A 23,717-nucleotide genomic window follows, 5' to 3' on the forward strand; every position below is an offset into this window, starting at 1 on the left:
TGTGTGTGCGTGTGCATGAGTGAGCACGTGTGTGTGTGTGCTGATCCTGGGGCGTAACTCAGGGTGCTATCCCTGAGCTTTTTTGCTGAACACTAGTAATCTACCACTTGAGCTATACCTCCACTTTTGTCTTTTTGAGTAGAGATAAGTCTTCTGAACTTTCCTGCCCCAGCTGGCTTTGGAAATTCTGAGATTTCAGCCCCCTCAGTAGGTAGGATTACGGTGTGAGCCACCCAGGCCTGGCTAACCCTTCCCCCCTTTTTGTTAGTCTAGTTAGAGAATCTAAAAGGATAGAAATTGAGCTTGCTTACTGAGCTTTCTGTGAGACAGAATTTGGTCTTAGACCTGTTTTCATTACAACCTGGTGATGAGGTAAAGGAGTACCTACCTCAGGCCCATCTCCACTTTTTTATTGAGATGAATCTCAATCTGTAACCTCACTGGCTTCAAAAATGCCTCTCTGTCTCTTAAGGACTACTGAGATTACAGGCTTCTTCCCCCTTGCTGAATCCATCGCAACATTTTTTTTCTCCCATGGTACTAGGGTTTGAACTTGGGCTTCATATTCATTCACTGGATCTGGTTTGCTCCCTGATGCTCTATCACTTGAGTCATAGTTCTAGCACAGCTTTTTGCTTGTTATTTTATGGAGATGGAGTTTCATGGACTTCTCTGCTTGATCCTGCTTTGAACTAGGATACTCTGGATCTCAGCCTCCTGCGCACCCAAATTTAAAAATGTGAGCCACCACGGCCTTCCACTTCAACTGAGAGCTATACCTGTCCACCAAAAAAGAATCTAAGAGACAAGAATAATGAAGTTCAGTTCACAATTATAGTATGATACACATTTACAATTTTAAATTTTATTTTAAATACTTCACATTCAATGAAATTTAACCATAACCATCAGAGCATTACCACAATAATATGCACAAAGAACTTTTAAGAGACAAAGGAATACAACTGTCAACAAGTTAAATGCCACTTAACTATGTAAACAAAAATAAAACCCTGATGCTAAAAAGGTATATATTCAGAGGTAAAATACAGGTATAAAAACATTTAAATATTAACATTACTCACAACTAAATCACATTCTTTGAAACTGAGTACAAATATTAGTACTCTACACCTACAGAATTTCAGAATCCTGTTAAAATCTAAACCATTTCTGGTTTATGATACAACACGATTCATAAGGCAAAAATATAGGCATTATCATCCAGTTCTTCAATTTCATTTGTATTTTAAGGCAAACTTGGAAATTTTTGCTTTGTATTTTAAAATAAATAGGATTTTATACATGGTAACTTGACTAAATAAACAACAAATTTTATCTAGTTAATATTGAAGACATAGATATGTAATATAAAAGATATAATTTCTCTCTACAGATATAAACGATTTTGACTCCACACTTACTACGTTTGTAAACCTTTTAATATTTAATATGTTTTGTACTTATTGTATTCCTCAGTCTTTTGAAATGTATTTCAACACTGAATCAATAGAGCTTAAATGAAAATCCAATACATATCCAGCCACAGAATCATTAATTAAATTACACCTAATTAAAATGCTATTTACAAAGGAGTAAAAAGGTTCAGAAATAGAACTGGATGTTAACTTGACATATGACATCTTATAATTTCTTAACTTCCTGACTAAAGAGGTTATAGAGGTTATCACAAGTTTATTGAACTTTAAGCAGTATGTTTATTGAAGAATCTGATTTTCCTGAAAATGAGCACTTAGGTGACAATACCAGGAATCCAATACCAAAAGTGAAAATAAACACAATATGATATATACATACATTTTCCTCAATATTAGCCAGAGCCTGAATATTCTACATTTTTTTCTTTCCTACAGTTTTGTTGTTGTTCTAGAAAGTACATTACCCAATTCCAGGAAATGTAATGTCCTATAATTATCAGGATTTTCATGATTCATTTTCATGCTTATAGAATTGCTTATAAATAAACTAGATGTCTAATTACTTATGATGTTGGAAGAAAACAGAATCACACTTTACCATAAAGTTATTGGGTTATAGGATTACTCCACTACATTTTGTTCTTTTGAGTGAGAACATATTTCTATTTCAACAGATAGATACTGTTTTACAAGCTCTGGGAGTTTCTCCTTTATCTAGTAATCTCTCCATATATGTCAAAGTATCAAAACAAAAATTCAAAACCTAATGGCATTTTTCTATCACTTGATACACTTCCTATAATTTAATATCATTTATATTTAAACAAGATTACCAATTACAAATGCAACTTATAAATGCCCTTTAGGTTAAATTTTTAAAAATCTGTTAAGTTCTATTACTACATCCAACAAGAATTACATAGTCAAATATTCCTTTCAAATTAAGTCATTATCTTTCATTGATTTATTTCTATTTTCCTCTTTCATTCTTTCCAAAATTATTTCTGCATAGTCTTAAATAGCTTTCCTGTCCTTGTCTGAATGTATATAGGGTATAATACAATTAAATCTAGGGATTTATGACCAAGGGTTTGGTCCTTTTTAATAGAAGAAATATGTAGCTTTAAATTCACGACTTACAAATTATTCATAATAAAACTCCACGGATTTTCAAGAGAAAGCTGTATTATAAACTTTCCAGATCTCAGGTCATATTAGTATCACTGGCTGTTCACCACAGTGCAACAGAAATCTCAATATATTTCTATTTTTGAATGACATTTTTTCTTCCCTTCAGAGGTGGGTGCTCACAATTTGTTCTTTGCTATATGATTCCTACTATAGGTCAAGATGTCTTACATTTAGTCTTCATCAAGATGAAATTTAGAGTTTTAAAAAATAATGATTAGGGTGTACTTTTGAACTCATTTGCAAATGATTATATATTATAAACTACTTTGATAGTGGTATACATGAGTAAAACAAAATAAAATGACTGGTATAGATATTCTATGGTATTTCATTGGTTTAACGTTCATGGTCTTTCATATCCTTCTATTTTGTGGAAAGAGAAGATTAAAAATAGTATAAATGTATTTGTTTAATAATTTGACAAATAAAGGCAACTGAGTTGGGGAACTAAGTATGTGATGGAACCTATTTTTAATTGTTTTGCTTTAAACAAAGTTTAGGCTATCCACAATAGTGCACCTTATTTCTATTCAACAGAATTATTTAGATCAATGAAAAAGTTATTGCTATATATCATTATGTTATTCAAACAAGCAACATAAAAAATTCAGCTGATTTTATTAGTAGCTTCTGTGAGTTCTAAATGAGACTAAAAATCACCTTACAATCTGCACAAATATTCATAAAGCATGATACTACTTTCATGATTAAAGAGAATTACATCATTTTGTAGTATATTCTGAAGTCTACAACTAGTAGTTTATGGAAGAACAAGGAGAGCTAGCTACAAATTGCTTGGTTATAGTTTTAAGAAACAACAGGTATGCTAACAATTGAACTTCTGTAATTACAAATGGCTTCTTAATAATAGTTTAGGATATTATGGCACTTAAAAATGCAGTATGAAGTTCTTCCTGGGGGCTGGGGGGAAACGCACTGGCCTACAGAGACTTATAAAGACATAATGAATAGTTAAAAAAGAAAATCAAGGAAATGAAAACAAGATTACTACAGTACCAAACACACAAGTACCGTCATTATAATGAAAATGCAAGTTCTAATGCATTTACTAAAACATGCTAAAATAAACTAACTTCCTTAAAAAAAAAAAGCTGTCCTTGGCTACTGCAAACATTTCTTTAGTCAAAGCAGAACCAAATTTAGAACCATTACTGAAGTAAACATCAAGTTCCAGTTTTCTTCAATAACTTTAAAATATTCAGTTACCTAAGAAGTGAACAAACTAATGAATAACTACCTAGTCCTTTATATTTAATGCATATATTTCTGTTTTAAGGATATGAAATCTCTAGCACATGTACAAAAACAAAATGTATCTTCCCTTAATCATTATTTAAAAACCAAGAAAAGCAGGATATAATCCATTTAGATGATTTTTGGATTTAACATTAATATAATCACTAACATTTTTAATAAACACAGTTAATCAAGCCAGTAAAAAGAAAAGACAAAGACAAAGCAGTCATGCATATTTTACACTAAGGAACCAAAAAAAAAAAAAAAACACACATCAGTTACGGCCTTGTGACAAATCTTATAGTTAGCACCATTTGTATATCTGAATATATCATAAAAGCAAATAAAAATCTTTTAAAAAACTAAAATTATTTCAGGTATATGAAAAAAATGAAGAGTGCATCAAGCAGGCTACTAAACACTTAAAATACCTGCAGCAACACTGGGAAGCGTGCTGAACTACTAAAGAAAAATTGAAACTGATACCAACTCTATCCATGCTTATGACAGCATAGAAGAGTAACAAAATTCATCCAGCATTAACTTACACATGTATAAAAAATGAATACACCCAAATAAGGTAATAAAAGAAACTCTTTTGCAGACTTACTACACCACTAGCTCCAAAGCTGTTACCTGAAAGAATATCCAGATGACTTGCCATGGCATCTATTTACAACCCTTAAAAGTACTGAAAGTAAAAGCAGCCCTTTGTATAAAATACGTGAAGCATATGAAATTTGCATCCTACAAGGAGTATAAACATTCTTTTCAGTTGTTCCATACACTCTACAATCGACTACCTCTTTCATACAACTAAATCATAATATGCATCAAGAAAGGAAGACTATAATAATAATAATAATAATAATAATAATAATAATAATAATAATAATAAAAGCAGCAAGATTTCTCTACATATACACATGGGAACATAAAGTAGCCTATCCCAGTCTTAGGAAAAAAGTGCACAATTCAATTGGCAAAGTCTTTCCTTTTTCCTTAACTATTGATTTATTGTGGAACCAAGAGGAAACCAAAACTATTTGCCAATTCAAAAGTACCAACAACTCAAAAGTCTGAGTCTTCAAGCCATTTCAAGTTAAAAGAAAGCAATGTGGCTTGGCGCTAGTGGCTCATGCCTTATATAATCCTAACTACTCAGGAGGCTTGAGATCTGAAGATCACAATTTGAAGTCAGCCTGGGTAGGATAGTCCATGAGACTTACATCTCCAATTAACCACCAAAAAGCTGGAAGTGGAGCTGTGGCTCAAGTGGTAGAGTGCTAGCCTTGATCAAAAAAGCTCAGGGGCAATGCCTAGGCCCTGAGTACATGCCTCAGGACTGGCGCGCGCACACACGCACGCACACACACACGCACACACACACACAAAAAGCACTGTAGCTTTTAGGTTTCAGAAAACTGGACATCTTTTCATGCTATTCACAAGGGTTCCCAATTGTCAAAGTGCAGTTAATCCAAAATTGCAGCGACAGTATATCATGCCAGCTGAATCCAGCCATGTATCTGAGATAGGGTCATATTTCTGCACTGTGTTCAGATAGGAAGACCCCGAGTGACCACCAACCACATAAAGGTAGTTATCGATTACTGCAGCACCAACTCCTGGAAAGGTAGGTTAAAAAAAGAGAGAGACAGACATGAAGCAGACTTTTTCTGAAGAGGAACAAGTGAATTTACACTTCAATATTTTCCTCACACATTTCATCAACCTATTATAATAGCAGTAACAATATTGTATTATTAATAACAGCAAGATAGCAGTAAGTACTGCAAAATTGTACCTTTCATACAAAAGTAAAAGCCAAATTCTTCCTTCACCTCTGCTTTCCAATCCTACTCTCCCCTCTTTCATTATAGGAAATTATTATTAAGGAAGACATTGTAATTGTACATATTCATAGGGAGCACTGACATTTCAATATATGTATGTATTCTGTGATGATCAGATCTCGTCACGCATTATACAATCTTAATGTACTATTAAGAATGTAATAAGCCCAGAACAGTGGCTCACACCTGTAATCTTAGCTATTCAGGAGGCTGAGATCTGAGGATCACGCTTCAAAGCCACCCAGGCAGGAAAGTCCGTGAGACTATTACCTCCAATAAACCACCAGAAAACCAGAAGTGGCGCTGTGGCTTAAGTGGTAGAGCACTTGCCTTAAGCTGAAGAGCTGAGGGACAGTGCCCAAGCCCAGAGTTCAAGCCCTACGACTGCCAAAAAAAAAAAGGTACTATTTTTGATGAATCAGGAATGGTCTAATGCCATTTCTTGAAAGAGAATAGCATTTGGCTATTAGGTTTTGCTCAACTCAATCTCTCTTAATCTGGCTGCTGGTCCCTGTGGCCATATCACAAATATCAACTTCCTGCCCCTGAGCTACTCTGTGCCCAGTCTCATTCCCCCATATCCCATCCCTTAAAGCCCCACAGCCTCTATTTTGGTAGAGAGTGTCCCTCTCTGGTTTGTCCTGAATCTCTGGTCACTGAGTTCATCTTGTCTTCCTTCTTTGGTCTACTCTACTCTGTCTTTCTTTCTATATGTTTAATAATCTATTGATATACATTTTCTAGGAATCATTCTGTCAGGTTTTCAAATATATTGAACTACATACTTTATGCTTTATACATTATCACGTACAGTTCTAAATAGAATAAATCTACCCTAATTAAAAAATTCTCATGGTTACAAAATAAGCTAATTATAGTAAATGCTTAAACAGTTCATTCCATTTTGAACTTTCATTTTTCCTTAAATTTTTAAAAATTTCTTTATTATTATTATTATTATTATTATTATTATTATTATTATTATTATTATTATTATCTTGTTTAAGTGGTAGTGAGGAATCAAACCCAGGGCCTCATGCATGCTAGGCAAGCACTCTACCACTGAACTACATTCCCAGCCCCTCCTTGAATGGCTATGGTGTGTTTATTTAATCAGAAATAAGAGAAATATTTCTAAAGCATTTCCATAAGAAACTTAATAATGAGACAAGTAAAAAATATTTTCACTTTACCTGCAGTATAATGTATTTGGTTTGTTTTCTCTATGAAGCAAATTGTAGTCTAACCTACTTAAGGAGGCTGAGATCTGAGGATCATTGTTTGAAGCCAGCCTGGGCAGGAAAGACCATGAGACTCTTAGACTCAGAAAAAGCTGGAAGTGGCGCTGTGGCTCAAGTGGTAGAGTAGAGCCTTGGGCACAAACAGACTCAGGGACAGCGACTAGGCCCTGAGTTCTTTTTTGCCAACCCCAGGACTGGCAAAAAAAGGAAAAAAAAGATGTAATGTCCCATGTTATTGCCTCATTCTTGCCTTTTTACTTCATTCTTAGTAGACTTTTGTCCCCATTTCCTTGTCACACAAGTTTTGGTTATCACCTTATCTTGCCATTTGCAAGCTTCATACGCCACAATTCTCTTTGGACTTTTCTATTAACTTATTTCATAGCTTTTCATAGCTACACTGTGTGTGTGTGTGTGCGCGCGCACTAGCATTAGCTCTGACTTGGCTTTTTCAATTCAAGACTGTTTGCTCTATCACTTGAAACACACTGCCACTTCCAGTTTCTTGCTAGTTAATTGGAGGTAAGTGTCCCTCATGAACTCTTCTGCCTGGACTAGCTTTGATCTGCACTCCTCAGATCTCAGCTTACTGAGTAGCTAGAATTACAGGAGTGAGCCACCTAGCTCATGGCCATACTCTTATCCAACAAAGTGGACTTCAAGCCAAAGTTAGTCAAAAGAGATAATGTCACTACATATTAATAATGAGAATAATCTATTAAAAAGATGTAATTAAGCTGGGCACCTATAATCCTAGCACTAGCCTCGAGCACAGTGCTTGGGACAGTGCCCAAGCCCTGAGTTCAAGCACAGGAGCCCCTCTCCCCCCCAAAACAGATGCAATTTGTAAATAAGTGTACTGAATATTATTTTACACAATTTCAAAACAAAACATTACTGGACATGAAGAAACACATAAGTCCAGGTACACAGGTACACTAATAGTGAGTAAATTCAATATCCCACTTTCTTTAATAGAGAAATTATCAGACAAAAAACATTTATAAAGAAACTTTGGAATTAAACTTCACCATAGACTTTGTGGACTTAAATATCTAAAGAATATTCTATCTGACACATAAAGAATAAACATTGTTTCCAGCAACCCATAGATCTTTCTGAACTAGATCACATTTTAGGCTATAAAGCAAATCTTAGCAAATAAAAAACAGTTGGAATAATTTTCCAAACAGATCATAATGCAATGAAATTAGAAATTGATAGCAAGGTAAGCTACATGGAGCAACTATATGGAGCATGAATAATAAATACACTTTTGGTATGGTTAGTTTGGTCAGGAAGAAAATTAAAATTTCCTAGAGTCAAACAAAACCACAAGTTAATAAAAACCTTTGTGATATAGTAAAGGAATTCTAAAAGGGAAATTTATGGCTATGAGCACCTGCATTAAAAAGCTAGAGAGATATAAAACTAACAAAACCCTATATGATGCATCTCAGATCTTAGAAAAAAGAACAAATCTCCAAAGGTCAGGCAGAATTAGTAAAATGGAGACTAAAGACCAATACAAATTATTATTCAATGAGTTGAGCTGGATCTTTGAAAAAATAAACAAGATGGCAAATCCTTAGCTAAACTAAAGGGGAAAATAACATTATTTTTAAAAGGGGTGGAGGGTATTACAACAGATATACTATAAGTCTCAGAGGATCCAAAGGATCCCCCAAAAATTGAAAATCAGAGATTTCATTCCACTCATCAGAACAGTTATCATCAAGAGAACAAAAACAACAAATGCTGACAAGGATGCAGGCATACTCTGGGTTGGATGGAAATTACTGTGGCCACTATGGAAACTAATACTGAAGTTCCTGAAAATAAATAGGGCTGCCATTATGAACTCCTTTGCCACTACTGTGTATATGCCCAAAGGAATCAATGTACCTGAACACTCATGTTTATTGTGGCAGTATGCACAATAGCCAAGTATGGTATTATCCTAAGTCCTCATCAGTGGATGATAAAGATATACATGTATATATAAACACATACATACATGTATTTATGTATGTGTGTACATATACACATACAGATATATATTTATTAAGTTCAGCCAATAAGAAGAATGAGATTATCTCATTTCAGGAAAATCAGTGACTCAGAGCTCCATATATATGAGGTAAAACCTACACATGAAGGTAGAAAGAGGGCTGGGAAGGTGGCTCAGTAGAAGAGTGCTTGCTTTGCATGCATGAGGCCCTAGGTTCGATTCCTCAGACCACATAAGCAGAAAAAGCTGGAAGTGGTGCTATGGCTCAAGTGGTAGAGCACTAGCCTTGAGCTGAAGAGCTGAGGGACAGTGCCCAGGCCCAGAGTTCAGACCCCATGACTAACAAAAAAAAAAAAAAAGAAAGAAAGAAAGAAAGAAAGTAGAAAGTGTAGGAAGAGGATCGGTGGGAGAGGAAAGGAGAACAAAATAAGATGAAAGGGGTAAATATAATCAAGATATATGCATGTATAAATGTCATGAAACTCCTTCTGTATAATTATTATGTTAATGTAAAACATAAAATGATGAAGTGTTATATGGACAAAAAAAGGTTCTAGGTAAAAAAACAACATTTCCCAAAATGCATTTCCTAAATTTGTAATATCATACAATAAACAATGGCACCTTAAGTAAACTGAAATGGTTTTTCTACCTAGTTGTCTTTCAAGTTTACAACAAAAAAGTTATTCTTCTCTGAACAAATAATATCTTTACTGCTACGTTTAAAGATAGTACTATTCCAAAAGTAGCACTATAGCAAACACTGGCCTATTTGTTAAGAAATTGATAAATTATTATGGGCTGGGAAGGCAGCTTAGTGTGCACAGCCTATAAATATACAAGGATCTGGGTTTAATTTACGGTACTGCAAAACAAATAAATGAACAAACTAATAAATATTACCTGTTCTGGGTTCTTTCATTCTTCTACACACAGTCCACTGATTTTGATGAGGGTCATATCTTTCAATGCTTGACAAATGTGAGACACCATTATGTCCGCCCACCACAAAAATAAAGCCTAGCATGACTCCCACGCCAAAGTGAATCCTTTTATCTGCCATGGATGCAACCATCTCCCAAGAATCCTTACTTGGATCGTAACGCTCCACACTGCAAATATTCATGAAAAAAGAATTAGTTCAAGATCTTTGTGTCACTCTCCCTTCCAAAGCAAAACTCAAACCCACCAGTTGAAAGTTCAAATAAAGAGATAAAACACAAGTAATTTCTTCCACATAGTCTAGATAAGGTTTCTGGATAAAAGTTTACCTTGTGTATAGGGTGCAATAGTAAGTAGTATACTATTCTTTTATGAGTCATTCTAGGTATCCAAGTGTGTGTGTGTGGGGGGGGGGGTTCCTGATTTCGGGATTCCCCCATGTATGCACACATCCTTTATATGAAATAGCACAGTAGTTACATATAACCATAATAGTTTACTATTAAAATGCTCACCCTCAGGGCTAGGAATGCGGCTTAGTGGTAGAATGCTTGCCTAGCATGCATGAAGCCCAGGGTTCAATTTCTCAGTATCACATACACAGAAAAAGCCAGAAGTAGCACTGTGGCTCAAGTGGTAGAGTACTAGCCCTGAGCAAAAGAAGCTCAGGGTCAGCACCCAGGTCCTGAGTGCAAGCCCCAGGACTGGCAAAAAAAAAAAATTGCTCACAATCAGTAAAACACCTACCTCTCCAATTACAATTACTATTAGAGATAAAAATCTTCAGAATATCATTTTTCAATGAGGATTCAGGATTATGAATAGTTATCTATGAAGCAGTAACTTTAAACTTTTATTTTCTCACATCTACTTTTGTTTTTGGTGATAAGTCCCATGACTCCAACTGGCTGTCTCTTAGCTTTTTCACTCATGCCTGGCAACTCTAGATTTGAGTCACAGCTACATTTCTAGCTTTTTGATAGCTAACTGGACATCAGAGTCTCACAGACTTTACTACCAAGGCTGGCTTCAAATTGTGATTCTCAGATCTCACACTCCTGGGTAGCTGCGATTACAGGCATGAGCCACCAGTGCTCAGCTTCACATATACTATTATTTGGAGGATATATTACAGAGTACAGGGATCTTTATGTTTCTGATTTTTAGGACCACCCAGATATATGACAATTCATATATGTTCAGAGAATCATAATCCAGAAAGGAGTATTTAAATAAGAATTTAAATTTATGATGCATTATATTGCAATACAGGAATTAAATTTTTATTTCTTTAACAAGAAATTAATACAAAGCCAAATAAACTCATATAAACGCATAAATCTAAAATGGTCTAATTCTTAATTTTTAGGTATCTGAGTTTTAAAACAATCTATTTAAATTTATTGAGTTAATGTGAGATTTAAAAGGAGGGATTTGAATCCTAGGCATATAAGAAAATCCTGTATACACAATCAATCTTACTTGAAAATATTAAAGAGGAAGCTCACTCATACACATAAATTATTAAGAAATACTTTTCAATAATGCCTTTAAAAATCTGAGACACAATGTGATTAAATACCTGTTCATGTGAGCAGGACCATACCCACCAATGGCATATATCATTCCATCCAAAACAGCTGCCGCGAAACAACTTCTTGTCGTAGTCATTGGTGCCACAGGTTGCCATTTTCTTAATTTGGGAATATATTTTTCTACAGATTGTAAATAAGACTGTCCATCATATCCACCTAAAGCATAAAGTTCTCCTGCAAGTACTACTACTCCAAGAGTACTTCGGCTCTCATTCATACTCTCTAGTGAAGTCCAGGTATTCGTATCAGGATTCCAACATTCTACTGAATTTTCATGTTTTCTGATAGTGACGCCAGAACGCGCATTTGTTTCAATACCACCTATAACATACACCTTTTGGTCTAAAACACATATTCCAAACTCATAGCGAGGAATGTTTAGGGGTGCCAAACCAATCCAAGAGTCATTTTGAGGAAAATACATCTCCACACTAAAGAATAAGCAGAAAAAATTAAAATTACAAAGCCGAAATGGCTCATAAAAAATGTTGACTCTCATTAATAAGGGACATGCAAAATTAAACTCACTATGACACATAATCCAGATTGGCACAAATTTAAAGTTAGATAATAAAAACTGTTGGAAACAATGTGGAGCAAGGAATGGTTACTCCAAGTTATCAGTTGGTACAAATTACCTTAGCAAACATTGATACATTAACTAATAAAGTCAAACACATAGGTATATCTTCATTCCTGTATTCCTAATCTAACTTCTACTAAATTTTGCATTAGGAAACACATATACAAATTTTAATTAAATTATAACACAAAAATCCATCAAAAGGAATAGTTAAATAAGGCATAGTATATCTGTCCTATGGCTGAACAATTCCATTCTTAGATATATACTGAAGAAACACATATACATGTGTATATGTACAAAGATGTTCATAGCAATATTATGTCTAATAACAAAAAATAGAAAGCAATCTAAATACATATATACCATAAAATGGATAAATTGTGATGTTATACAAAAATATTATATAGTAATGAAAAAAATCAATGAACTACAGCTGCATTTTCCTGAGGTGAATCTTACATGTGTAACACTGAAAGATACCAAATTCAAAAGAATATATTTGAAAGCAATATATTCAATATATTCAAAAGCATGAAAAACACATTTCTGGATCGGAAAGCAGATAGTGATTACCGTTGGGTTGGGAAAACAGTTCAAGCTGGCTTCTGGTGCTGGTCATACTCTGTGGATTGAACTAATTTGCAATGTTCAATTTGTTGAGCTACAGACAGGGGATTTGTACACTTATTTGCATGTATATGAGTTTAATACTTAAAATTCCCATTGTAGGAAGAAAGATTATAGTATGTCCATATACTAGATCATAATATTGTGCCAGTGCAAATAAACAAATTACTTTCTCACGCTATTTCAGAGATGGCAGCATGCAAGGGCATAAGAACTTCAAAAGTATTGCTAGTAGTAGTCTATTGGGTTGTTTTAGTCTGTTTTCTATTATTAATGACACCAATTCCACAGACTTCATGAATTATAGAGAAGAGGATACTTTTGGCTGATAGTTATAGTCCATGGTTGGAGGATTCATGCTTTGACAGCCTTCTTGCCTGAAGAGTAAGTTCAGGACAACTCATAGTAAGAGGCAGGGAGTATGCTAAGTATATGTGTGTGAGTATGTGTATGTATGTGTGGGTACTCTCTTTTCTCTCTCTGTGTGTGTGTGTGTGTGTGTGTGTGTGTGTGTGTGTGTGTGTGTGTGTGTGTGTGTGTGTGTGTGTGTGTGTGTGTGTTTGTGCTGGTACTGAGGCTTGAACTCAGGATCTTGAGCTCTTCCTCAGCTTTTTCACTCAAGGCTGGTACTCTTATCAGTCGAGCCACAACTCCACTTTTTTTTTTTTTTTTTGCCAATTAAGTGGCAACAAGAGTCTCTCAAATTTGTTTGCCATAGCTGGCTTATAACCTTGATCCTCAGATCTCAGCCTCTTGAGTAGCTAGTATTATAGGCATAAGCTACCAGTATTCAGTCAGAGGATTTTACCCATGTGATTTTAATTCAAATCACTTCCCAAAGGTTCTACATTTAAATACCATGGGTAGGTTAAGTTTCAACCTCTTATTACCAAATAGTATGGATTAAACTTGAAAACATGAATGCTTAGGGGAGACAATACTATTGTATCCCTGGTCTACAAATGTTTATGTCCTATTCACACATGCAAAATACACTCATGTATCTCCAACAGCACCAAAGCTTAATTAACTCATTCTGAATTATTAGATAAAAAAGTCATTAATGATGTTCACATTGCCAAAGGAGAATAGCTGTTTTCATCTTTATATCTCTGATATATCTCTGTTATATCTCTGATATATCTGTTATATCTCTGATATGATAAATCAAGCAATGAATACTAAACATGAGCCAAATCAAAGACGTTATTGTACACCATGATAAAAAGTTTATGTATATTAAAAAACTATTTCAAAGAGGGTAGTAAAACGACCAGATTTATATTTTAGAATAATATGCAAAAGATTTTTCCTTACAGAAGACGATTGAAAGCTCAAGATTAGCATCCAAGTGATGTGAGGTTTAGAAGAACAGGTAAGTTAAGAATAGAAGTACCAAAGAGAGAAAATGCATCATAAAATTAGAAATGCTTTAAGAGAGTATACTGACAGGATTTGGTACTTAGATAAATACAAAAAAGGAATGTGATAGGAAGAGAGAAATCTTTCAAAGATGAATGTTATTTCTTCATTAAATAATTGTTTAGATGATTATATACTAGGAGAATACAAGGTGAGGAACCACTTTAAGGGAGAAAATAATGTGTTTAGTTTTAGACATTAAGGTGCCGATGAAATATCTAAGAATGGTCTACCAAAAAAAAAAAAAGAAGAATGGTCTACCTTTCTATGTATTTTACACTGTTGGTTATATTCCTTTTTGTGTTGACAGATTTAAATTCCTTTATTTTCTAACTATTTGCTCAGGGTTTTTTTATTGCTAAAATTGTCCTGGCTGACCTCATGAAATTAATTCACTAATTAATCCTTTTCTTTCCTATGCCTTCTTACTGGGGAGAAAGACATCTAAGCCATTTCTTAAAGAAAACACATAGAAAAAAAAACGAATTGCACATAAAGCCCACAATTTACAGCAATATCCTGTTTTTTATTTCTTTGATGATTCTAATTAATTGTTTTTTTTCAAACCCATTCCTGTCCTCAGTCTACTCTCATCCCGGGTTCCTAGTTCTCTTCTTTAGCATTTTCTTATACAGTTGACAAGAATAAATATCCCCTCCAGCCTGGTTTGTCCCAATAAAGATGTAGTTGGTTTCAGAAAAAAAAGGTAGTAAGTAGGTAATATAGATAAATGAGAATGCTCTGGTGGGTATAAATGTTAATAACTGAGTTTTGAAGAAAATGGATAACAATGTGATTAATACAATGATGGATTTTAAGAAGAAAAAAAACAAAAAGAAGCAATAACGAAAACAAAGGAAAGTAAATTTTTTAAAAATACTGAACATAAGCACATTTAAAAAGCATAAAATCTAATAACATCACTCCTTTAAGAAAACCTTCTAATTACCTATCCAAACAGGCAAAGAGCCCAGATTTCCCTCCTACTGCACAAAGTACTTTGGGAGCACAGCGCGGTCGAGTCATCAAGACTGTCTGATGAGAGAGTCTATGTTCAGGCATGAAGTGGTACTTTAGGGCTTCATTCAAAAGATGTTTACAAGCACGATCATCCCGAATAAGATGATTTGCTTCATATAGCCTAGTAAGAAATTTAACACTCAATAATGGTAATCGTACACTGTTCAGTAGCTGTGCTAGGTACTTCTGGCGTTCTTGTACATCATATTTGATCCAAGATTCTAATGCATAAAAAACAGTCTCCTCTGTAGCTACATTCAAACAGTCGTTGGAGACAATTTCATCCAAATCAGCATGTGTAAGTTCAAAAAACTCTTCTGTCTGGCAAACAGCTTCAAAATTCTGGCATATGTATTTAGTGGCTGCCAAATAAAGGTCATGACAACCATATGTCTCTGCAAAACGAGAAATTCCAATACAATTACCAGGATCAAGTTGGCTTTCAAGAAATGCGCAACACTCTTTCAGGACCAGCTTTATCTGAAGTAGGTTTGCTGCTGGAAGGAGAGTTTCAACTGTATCCTGAGAAATGAAAACAGTTCCTGTATAGGCATATTCTACAATGGCCTGAAGAGCAGTTTCATCAATGCACTGAAACTCAACCTCACTGTTCTCTTTTTCAGAAAGGTTTCCAGTGAACATAGCTTTGAAATATGGGCTAATGCTGGCAAGTACCACTTTGTGTGCATGAATTTTAACATCCCCTACACGAAGAATGATGTCACACAGTTCGTGATGTTGACGAAGAAGGTTTAATCCTTGCAGAAGTTGTTCAGAATGCAAGTGGGTTAAGTTAGCAAGCATGTAGGTTGGGGATGTGTGGTCCATCTACAAAAAAAAAATAAAAAGTACAGAAAGTTATTTCAAAGTAATCATGTCAAGCTGATTATATTTCAAATAATACATTCAGATTTATTAGATTTATTATTTGCTTTCTGTGTGTTGGTTTCTAACTTCTAAATTGTAGAGCAAAAAAAATTGAAGGTAATTTAATTTTCATCTAATTCACCTCCACTGTGACAGATATTAGCAAATGGAGGCCCCAAATCTTACATGATAAACTCTAAACAATAAAGGTCTCTGGAGTATAGACTTACTGATTAAAACTGTCAAATCTATCATTCTGTTTACCTTCAAAAAGCCAAATCTAAGCTATCACTGGAGCAAAATGCAAATGTGGGAAGAAAATGTATTAAAGCAAAATTAGTTTTGAAACAATACTAGCTAATTGACTATTTCTTCAATAACCATATCAGTAATATCAATTGGAAAGAAATTACATCTACTCATACTCTTCTGCCAAAATTCAATAATTTAACAAACAAAAGTATCATTGCTGTCAATTCAGTAACTATAGCAAAATCAGTGATCTCAGCAGCCCATGGAACATTCTCCAAAACAGATCACATCATAGTACACACAAAGAACCTAAGCAAGAGGATTGACAATAATCCCTTGCATCCTCTCTGATCACAGTAGAATCAAGCTAGTTCTCAACAACACCACACACTGCAGAAATCACTCCACTACATAGTGCTGAATAACACACTACTGAAACACCTGGGTCAAAGAATAAATTAAAGAAGAAATTAGAAAGTTCTCACAATTCAATGAAAATGAAAACACATCACAATGGAACCTCTGGGTGCAGCAAAATCAGTGTTGAGAAGAAAGTTAATAGCCCTAAGTGCACACATAAAAGAAAACAGAAACAGCTCAAGTAAATAACTGTATGATGTAATTAAAACCTCTAGAAAAAAAATCAAATCTAAAACTAATAGATGGTGAGAAAGAGCAAAGATTAGGGCAGAAATCAACAAAATATATACATAAAATCAATACTAAAAATATATACATAAAATCAATGAAATGGGCTGGGAAGGTGGCTCAGTGGTAGAGTGCTTGTCTGCATGAGACCCTGGGTTCGATTCCTCAGCACCACATAAGCAGAAAAAACAGAATGGTACTATGGCTCAAGTGGTAGAGTGCTAGCCTTGAGCTGAATAGCTGAGGGACAGCGCCCAGGCCCAGAGTTCAGGCCCCATAACCACCACCACAAACAAAAATCAATCAAACAAAAGTCTGGTTTTTTGAAAAAATTGACAGACCACTTGTGAGGTTAATGAAAAAAAGAAGAGAGGAAATTCAAATCAACAAGACACAGAGATGCCACCAAAAATATTACAACAAACATCCAGGAAATCCAAGTGATTATAAAGGGCTATTTACAAAACCTGTACTCATTAAAGAACAAAACCTAGCAGAAATGGATGAATTTTTAGAAATATGCAAACTGCCTAAAATGAACCAAGAAGATATAGACCAGCTAAACCAATAACATGCAAAAAGTTGAAGTAAGTAATCAGAGGTCTCCCAACAAGGAAAACCCTAGGCCCAAATGGATTCACTTCTGAATTCTGTAAGACTTTTAAAGATGAACCAATACCAATATTGCTCAAGCTTTTCCATAAAATAGAAGCAGAGGGAGCAATCCCAAACTCATTCTATGAAGACAATATCACACTCATCCCCAAACCAGGTAAGGATCCAACAAAAAAAGAGAACTACAGACTAATCTCTCTGATGAACACAGAATCAAAGCTCTTCAATAAAATATTAGTCAACAGAATCCAGAAACAAATACAAAAAAATCATACATTATGACCAAGTATGCTTCATCCCATAGATGCAAGGCTGGTTTAACACACGCAAATCAGTAATTGTAACTCACCATGTCAACAAAGCCAAGGACAAGAACCACATGATCATCTCAAAAGACACAGAAAAGGCCTTTGACAAAATACAACATCAATTCATGTTAAAAGCTTTGGAGAAAATGGAATAGAAGGAATATTCCTTAAAACAATAATGGCTACATATGACGAACAGCCAATATCATACTAAATGGGGAAAAACTAAAACCATTTCCCCTAAAATCAGGAACAAGGCAAGGATGCCCACTCTCTCCACTCCTCTTCACTATAGTTTTGGAATTCTTAGCCAGAGCAATAAGGCAAGAAAAGGAAATTAAAGGTATTCACATAGGGAAAGAAAAAAAACTAAACTATCCCTATTTGTAGATGACATGATCTTATACATAAAGGACCTAAAATTCTCCACCCCAAAACTCCTGTAGCTAATCAACCACTTGGCGAAGTAGCAGGATACAAAATTAACCCCACCCCCCCCCCCCAAAAATCAATAGTCCTTCTGTTTTTTTTTGTTTTGTTTTGTCGGTCATGGGGCTTGAACTCCAGGCTTGAGTGCTGTCCTTGAGCTGTCTAGCTCAAGGTGAGCTCTCTACCAGTTGAGCCACAGCGCCACTTTCAGTTTTCTGGTGGTTAATTGGAGATAATAATCTCACTGACTTTCCTGCCTTGTCTGGCTTTGAACCTTGATCTTCAAATCTCAAGCCTCCTGAGTAGCTAGGATTACAGGCATGAGCCACTGGCGCCTGGCCAGTAGCTGTCCTATATGCCAACAATGCACAAGTAGAAAGGGAAATTATGAAAACAACCCCATTAGCAATAGCTTCAAAATAAACAAACAAACAAACAAAATAAGCTAGGAACCAACCTAACCAAAGATGTAAAACATCTCTATAACAAAAACTATAAAAATCTAAAGAAGAAATCAAAGAGGATACTAAGAAATGCAAAGATTTTCCATGTTCCTGGATAGGTAGAATCAATAGTGAAAATGGTTATACTGCAAAAAATAACATAAATTCAGTGCAATCCCTATCACATCCCAATAACATTCTTTACTGAAAGAAAACAATCCAAAAATTCATATGGAACAACAAAAGACCTAGAACAAAAGACCTAGACTAGCCAAAGCAATTCTAGACAAAAAAAAAAAAACAATGCGGGCAGTATTACAATACCAAATTTCAAACTCTACTACAGAGCCATAATAACAAAAAGAGCTTGGTATTGGCACAACAATAGACCTGAAGGCCAATGAAACACATTAGAAAACCCAGAAATAAAACCACATACTTAGAGTCATCTGATATTTGACAAAGGAGCAAAGAACATACAGTAGAAAAAACAGAGCCTCTTCAAAAACTGGTGCTGAGAAAAATGGGCAGCCATATGCAGAAAATTAAAAGTGGATCCCTGCTTGTCACCATCCACTAACATCAACTCAAAATAGATCAAAGACCTCAACATCAGACCTGAAACTCTGAAACTACTGCAAGAGAGAGTAGGAGAGATATTAGAACTTACAGGAACTTCCTGAATAGAGTCCCAGGGGCACAACAGATAGGAGAGGGATATGACAAGTGGGACTACATTAATATAAAAAGTTTCTTCATAGCTAAGGACATAGCTACTAAACTACTAAAGTATCAGCCAACCAATTGGGAAAAGACCTTTACCAACAATACATAAGAAAAAGGCTACTATCCAATATATACACAGATCTCAAGAAACTAACCCCTCCCAAACTTAGTACACCAATTTCTAAATGGGCAAGGAGAGACTTCTCAGAAGAAAAGGGAACAATGGCAAAGAAATACATGAGGAAATGATTATCATTCCTGACCATAAAGTAATTTCAAATCAAAACAACCCTGAGATACCATCTTACTACAGTTAGATAGGCCAACATTTTGAATTCTAACAACAAATGCTGGTGGGGATATGAGGGAAAGGAAGCCTGTTGTACTGCTGTTGGGAATGTAAACTAGTACAACCACTCTGGAAAGCAGTCTGGAGGTTCCTCAAAAAATTAAACATGGACCTCCCCTATGACCCAACCAAACCATTCCTTGGCATCTACCCTGGGCATTATGGGCCAGGATATGATAAGGACACCTGCACATCCATGTTCACTGCCTCACTATTCACAATAGCCAAGATATGAAAATAACTCAGATGCCCCACTATAGATGAGTGGATCCAAAAAAATGTAGTATCTATATACAATGGAATTTTACACAACCATTAGAGAGAATAAAATAATGTCATTTGCAGGGAAATGGATGAAACTAGAACAAATCATGTTAAGTGAAGTAAGCCGAGATCAGAGAGACAAATGGTGCATGTTCTCCCTGATATACAGAAATGAGAACTAAAAGGCACTGGGATATGATAAAATACACAGAATTCTACATACCCACATCCATTGGGATCAAAGAGGATTGTCTTAGGAGAGAATCACAATCAAGCACCTCCTCATATGTACAAAAAAACAAACTGAAATGAACTCCAAAGATACTCAAACAAAGGACAATTTTTTTTTTTTTTTGCTTTTTTGTGTACTCTGTATTTCTTTTTTTTTTTTGGTCGTTGTGGGGCTTGAACTCTGGGCTTGGGCACTGTCCCTGCGCTCTTCAGCTCAAGGCAAGCGTTCTACCCCTTGAGCCACAGCACCACTTCCAGAACTCTGTATTTCTTACCTTATATATGGTATATTCACATCCACACTTGGAGGAGGGCACAGAATCAGAGAAAAAAAGGGTGAAAAAGTGCAGCAGTGGAGCGCACTGGCTGCACCAGACATTGATGAAAGTGAACTATGAAACTCGCAGGTAGAGAGGGAGAGAGAGAATAGGAGAGAATGAGGGAACAGATAAGAGAATAAACAGATGACACTATGTGAAAGGAAATATACTTACTTTCAGATGTATGTAAAGGTAACCCCACTGCATATCATTTCTAAAACAACAATAAAAAGTAAATTTGGGGAAAAAATCATGGTGAACAGAATCTAGTGTTCAATAGTGAGGTCAATAAGGCTTATTTATCAATTTGTATCATAGCCATTCAACTCAGATTATGCCTACTTATCTACCTATACTTATAGAAGGTGAAAAAGAAAAACAGGGGGGCTGGGAAGGTGGCTCAATGGTAGAGTGCATACCTTGCATAGAGGAGGCCCTGGGTTTGATTCCTCAACACCACAAAAGCAGAAAAAGCTGGAAGTAGCACTGTGGCTCAAGTGGTAGAGCTAGCCTTGACCTGAAAAGCTGAGGGACAGCACCCAGGCCCAGGTTCAGGCCCCACTAATGACAAAATAGGGAAAAAGTAAAGGATGAAAAAGAAAAAAATGGACAGTAAGTACTGTAGCTGCAAAATGGTCTGTTAAAGACATTTACATCAGAATCCCTGGAAACTGTGAATGTTACTTTATATACTTAAAAAAAAAGGATTTTAAAGATGAGATTGAAGATTTTGAGGGAGAGATCATCCTGATTAGCCAGGTAAGCCCTGTGAAATCAACATGTATCTTTTAAGACAGCAGAGGATATTTGATACAGAGGAAAGAGAAAGGTCCTGTGATTACAGAGGAAGAGACTGAAATACTACAGTCATACACTAAAAACTGCTACCAACTGCTAGAAACTAGAAGAGGCAGTCAATGGACATTAATTTCATACTTTTGGATTCTGGACTATGAAAGAATAAACTGGTGATTTGTTACAACAGCAGTAAGAAATAAATACATAAACATTTTAGACATCATGGTCCCTATATAGACTGTTTCTTCCCTCTCCCACGAATGCCTCAAATACAAATTATAAGAAGAAAGGTAAACTGGGTGCTAGCCTGTAAAACTAGTTACTCAGGAGGCTGAGATATGAGGATTGTGGTTTGAAGCCAGCCCAAGCAGGAAAGTCTGTGAGACTCTCATCTCCAATTAACCATCAGAAAACTGGAAGTGGAGCTGTGGCTCAAAGTGGTAAAGAGCTAGCCTTGAGGAAAGGGGCTCAGGAACAACACCCAGGTCCTGATTTCAAGCCCCACAACTGACCAAAAAATAAAAAATAAAAAGAATAAAAATAGATTATTTAGTTTCAATGGTATAGATGTTACCAAATTAATTCAGAGATCTGGAACATTTTTAAATAATATAAAACTGATAGGACTGGGAGAATACAACAATTCATTCCTATGTGTTCTAAAGTGGCAAATCCAAATTTTAAAATTTTCGTATCTTGAAGGATTTCATTATTTAAGATGTCTCTTACTAAATTTTAAACATGCTAATTAATTATGTTAATATAAGCATCTAATATCTGATATCCTCTGCATCTGATCTCTCTAAAATGTCCTAAAAACATTTTTAAATTTTTTTTTCTTTTTCTGCCAGTTCTGGGGCTTGAACACAGGGCCTGGGCACTGTCCCTAAGCCTCTTTGTACTCAAGGCTAACAGTCTTACCACTTGAGCTTCGGTGCTACTTCCGGCTGTTTCTAGTAGTTCATTAGAGATAAGAGGCTTGCCAACTTTTCTTTCCAGGCTGGCTTCAAACTGCAATCCTCTGATCTCAGCCTCCTGAGTAGCCAGGATTATAGGCGCGAGCACCAGAGTCCAGGCCTAAAAACATTTGCAAAGTATTGTTTAATCATTTTAAGAACAAGTCTAAGGAAACATCTTGGACTTCCAGAAGCTACTTTTTTTCACAAAAGAATACTGTTGGAAGATAGTGATAAGAAAGTATAGGCTTATATCTGTTAATCTTTTAAAACTTACTAGTGGCTTACTGTAGTAATTCTAGCTACTTAGGAAGATATGATCAGGGATCCTGGTTTGAAGCCAGTCTAGACAGGAAAGTCTGGGAGACTTTCTACCACACAAGTGGTAGAGCACTACCTTTGAGCAAAACAAATTCAGAGACAGTGTTTAGGCTCTGAGTTCAGGCCCCAGGCCCTACACCAAAACAATCACATAAGATGATGCTAGGTGAAATGAACCCCAAGATAAGGACATAAGTGGTTTTTTTTTTCTTTCTTGCTATTGTTTCTAACGTATTTATAAGTTGATTTTTTTTGTTGTTGTTGCTTTGTATGTCCCTCCCCTATGGTATAACCCCTGTTTTCACTGTATTTGATGTTGGTATCATTTGGGGAGGGGAAGGGAAAACAGCAAATTGATTAAATAGGGATACAGGTAGAACCACTGCAACAATGAGATGTACAAGATGCTATGTCAGAAAATGAACTTTACAACTTTGGCGGGGTGGAGGGGAAAAACAAAGGAGGAGGCAACAATGCTTGATAAGAAATGTACTTATTACCTTGTTCATGTAATTGTAACCCCTCTGTATGGTATTTTCACAATAAAAAATAAAAAACAAAACTAAACAAAAAACTTGCTTTATCTTCAGTTTTATAGAAAAGTTAATAGCTATGGAACTATGGAAATGGAAGTAAAAATAAAAAATAAGTGCTAGGATTAAAAAGGAAGTACTAACGGGGCACTGGTGACATCTCTGTAATCCTAGCTACTCAGGAGGCTGAGATCTGAGGATCCTGCTAGTCTGAGCATGAAATTCCATGACTCTTATATCCAATTAACCAGAAGTGGTGCGGTGGCTCAAAGTGGCAGAGCACTAGCCTTGAGCAGAAGAGCTAAGGTACAGCACCCAGACCTTGAGTTCAAGCTCCACAATGGACAAAAAGAAAGAAAGAAAGAAAAAAAAAGAAGAAGGAAGTACTACACAGGACTCTAGGCATTCACACACACAGTGAAACCAAAGGAAGATACTTTTAGGATAAGAACACAAAGGCACAATGCCTA

General features: G+C 35.5%; 1 protein-coding gene across 6 annotated transcripts in view; it reads right to left on the reverse strand.

Moving 5' to 3' along the window:
- Positions 1-273: 273 nt before the first annotated feature.
- The window catches only part of Klhl28 (kelch like family member 28), a 42,821-nt gene continuing 19,377 nt past the window's right edge, over positions 274-23,717 (reverse strand). For 4 of the 6 annotated variants that reach the window (XM_070027287.1, XM_070027278.1, XM_070027295.1 and 1 more), the window contains exons 2-5: positions 15,117-16,015; positions 11,520-11,963; positions 9,899-10,107; positions 879-5,515 (exon numbers count right to left, since the gene is read on the reverse strand). In XM_070027287.1, coding sequence (XP_069883388.1) covers positions 5,352-5,515; positions 9,899-10,107; positions 11,520-11,963; positions 15,117-16,015 — 1,716 coding nt within the window. In that variant the 3' untranslated portion in view covers positions 879-5,351. Of the gene's footprint in view, positions 799-878; positions 5,516-9,898; positions 10,108-11,519; positions 11,964-15,116; positions 16,016-22,358; positions 22,394-23,717 lie in introns of those variants that run through there. The other 2 variants (XM_070027312.1, XM_070027322.1) reach the window with 2 other exon arrangements.

Source organism: Dipodomys merriami, unplaced genomic scaffold (assembly GCF_024711535.1).
Source record: "Dipodomys merriami isolate MVZ:Mamm:240054 unplaced genomic scaffold, mDipMer1.0.p SCAF_1, whole genome shotgun sequence".
Taxonomy (NCBI): Eukaryota; Metazoa; Chordata; class Mammalia; order Rodentia; family Heteromyidae; genus Dipodomys; species Dipodomys merriami.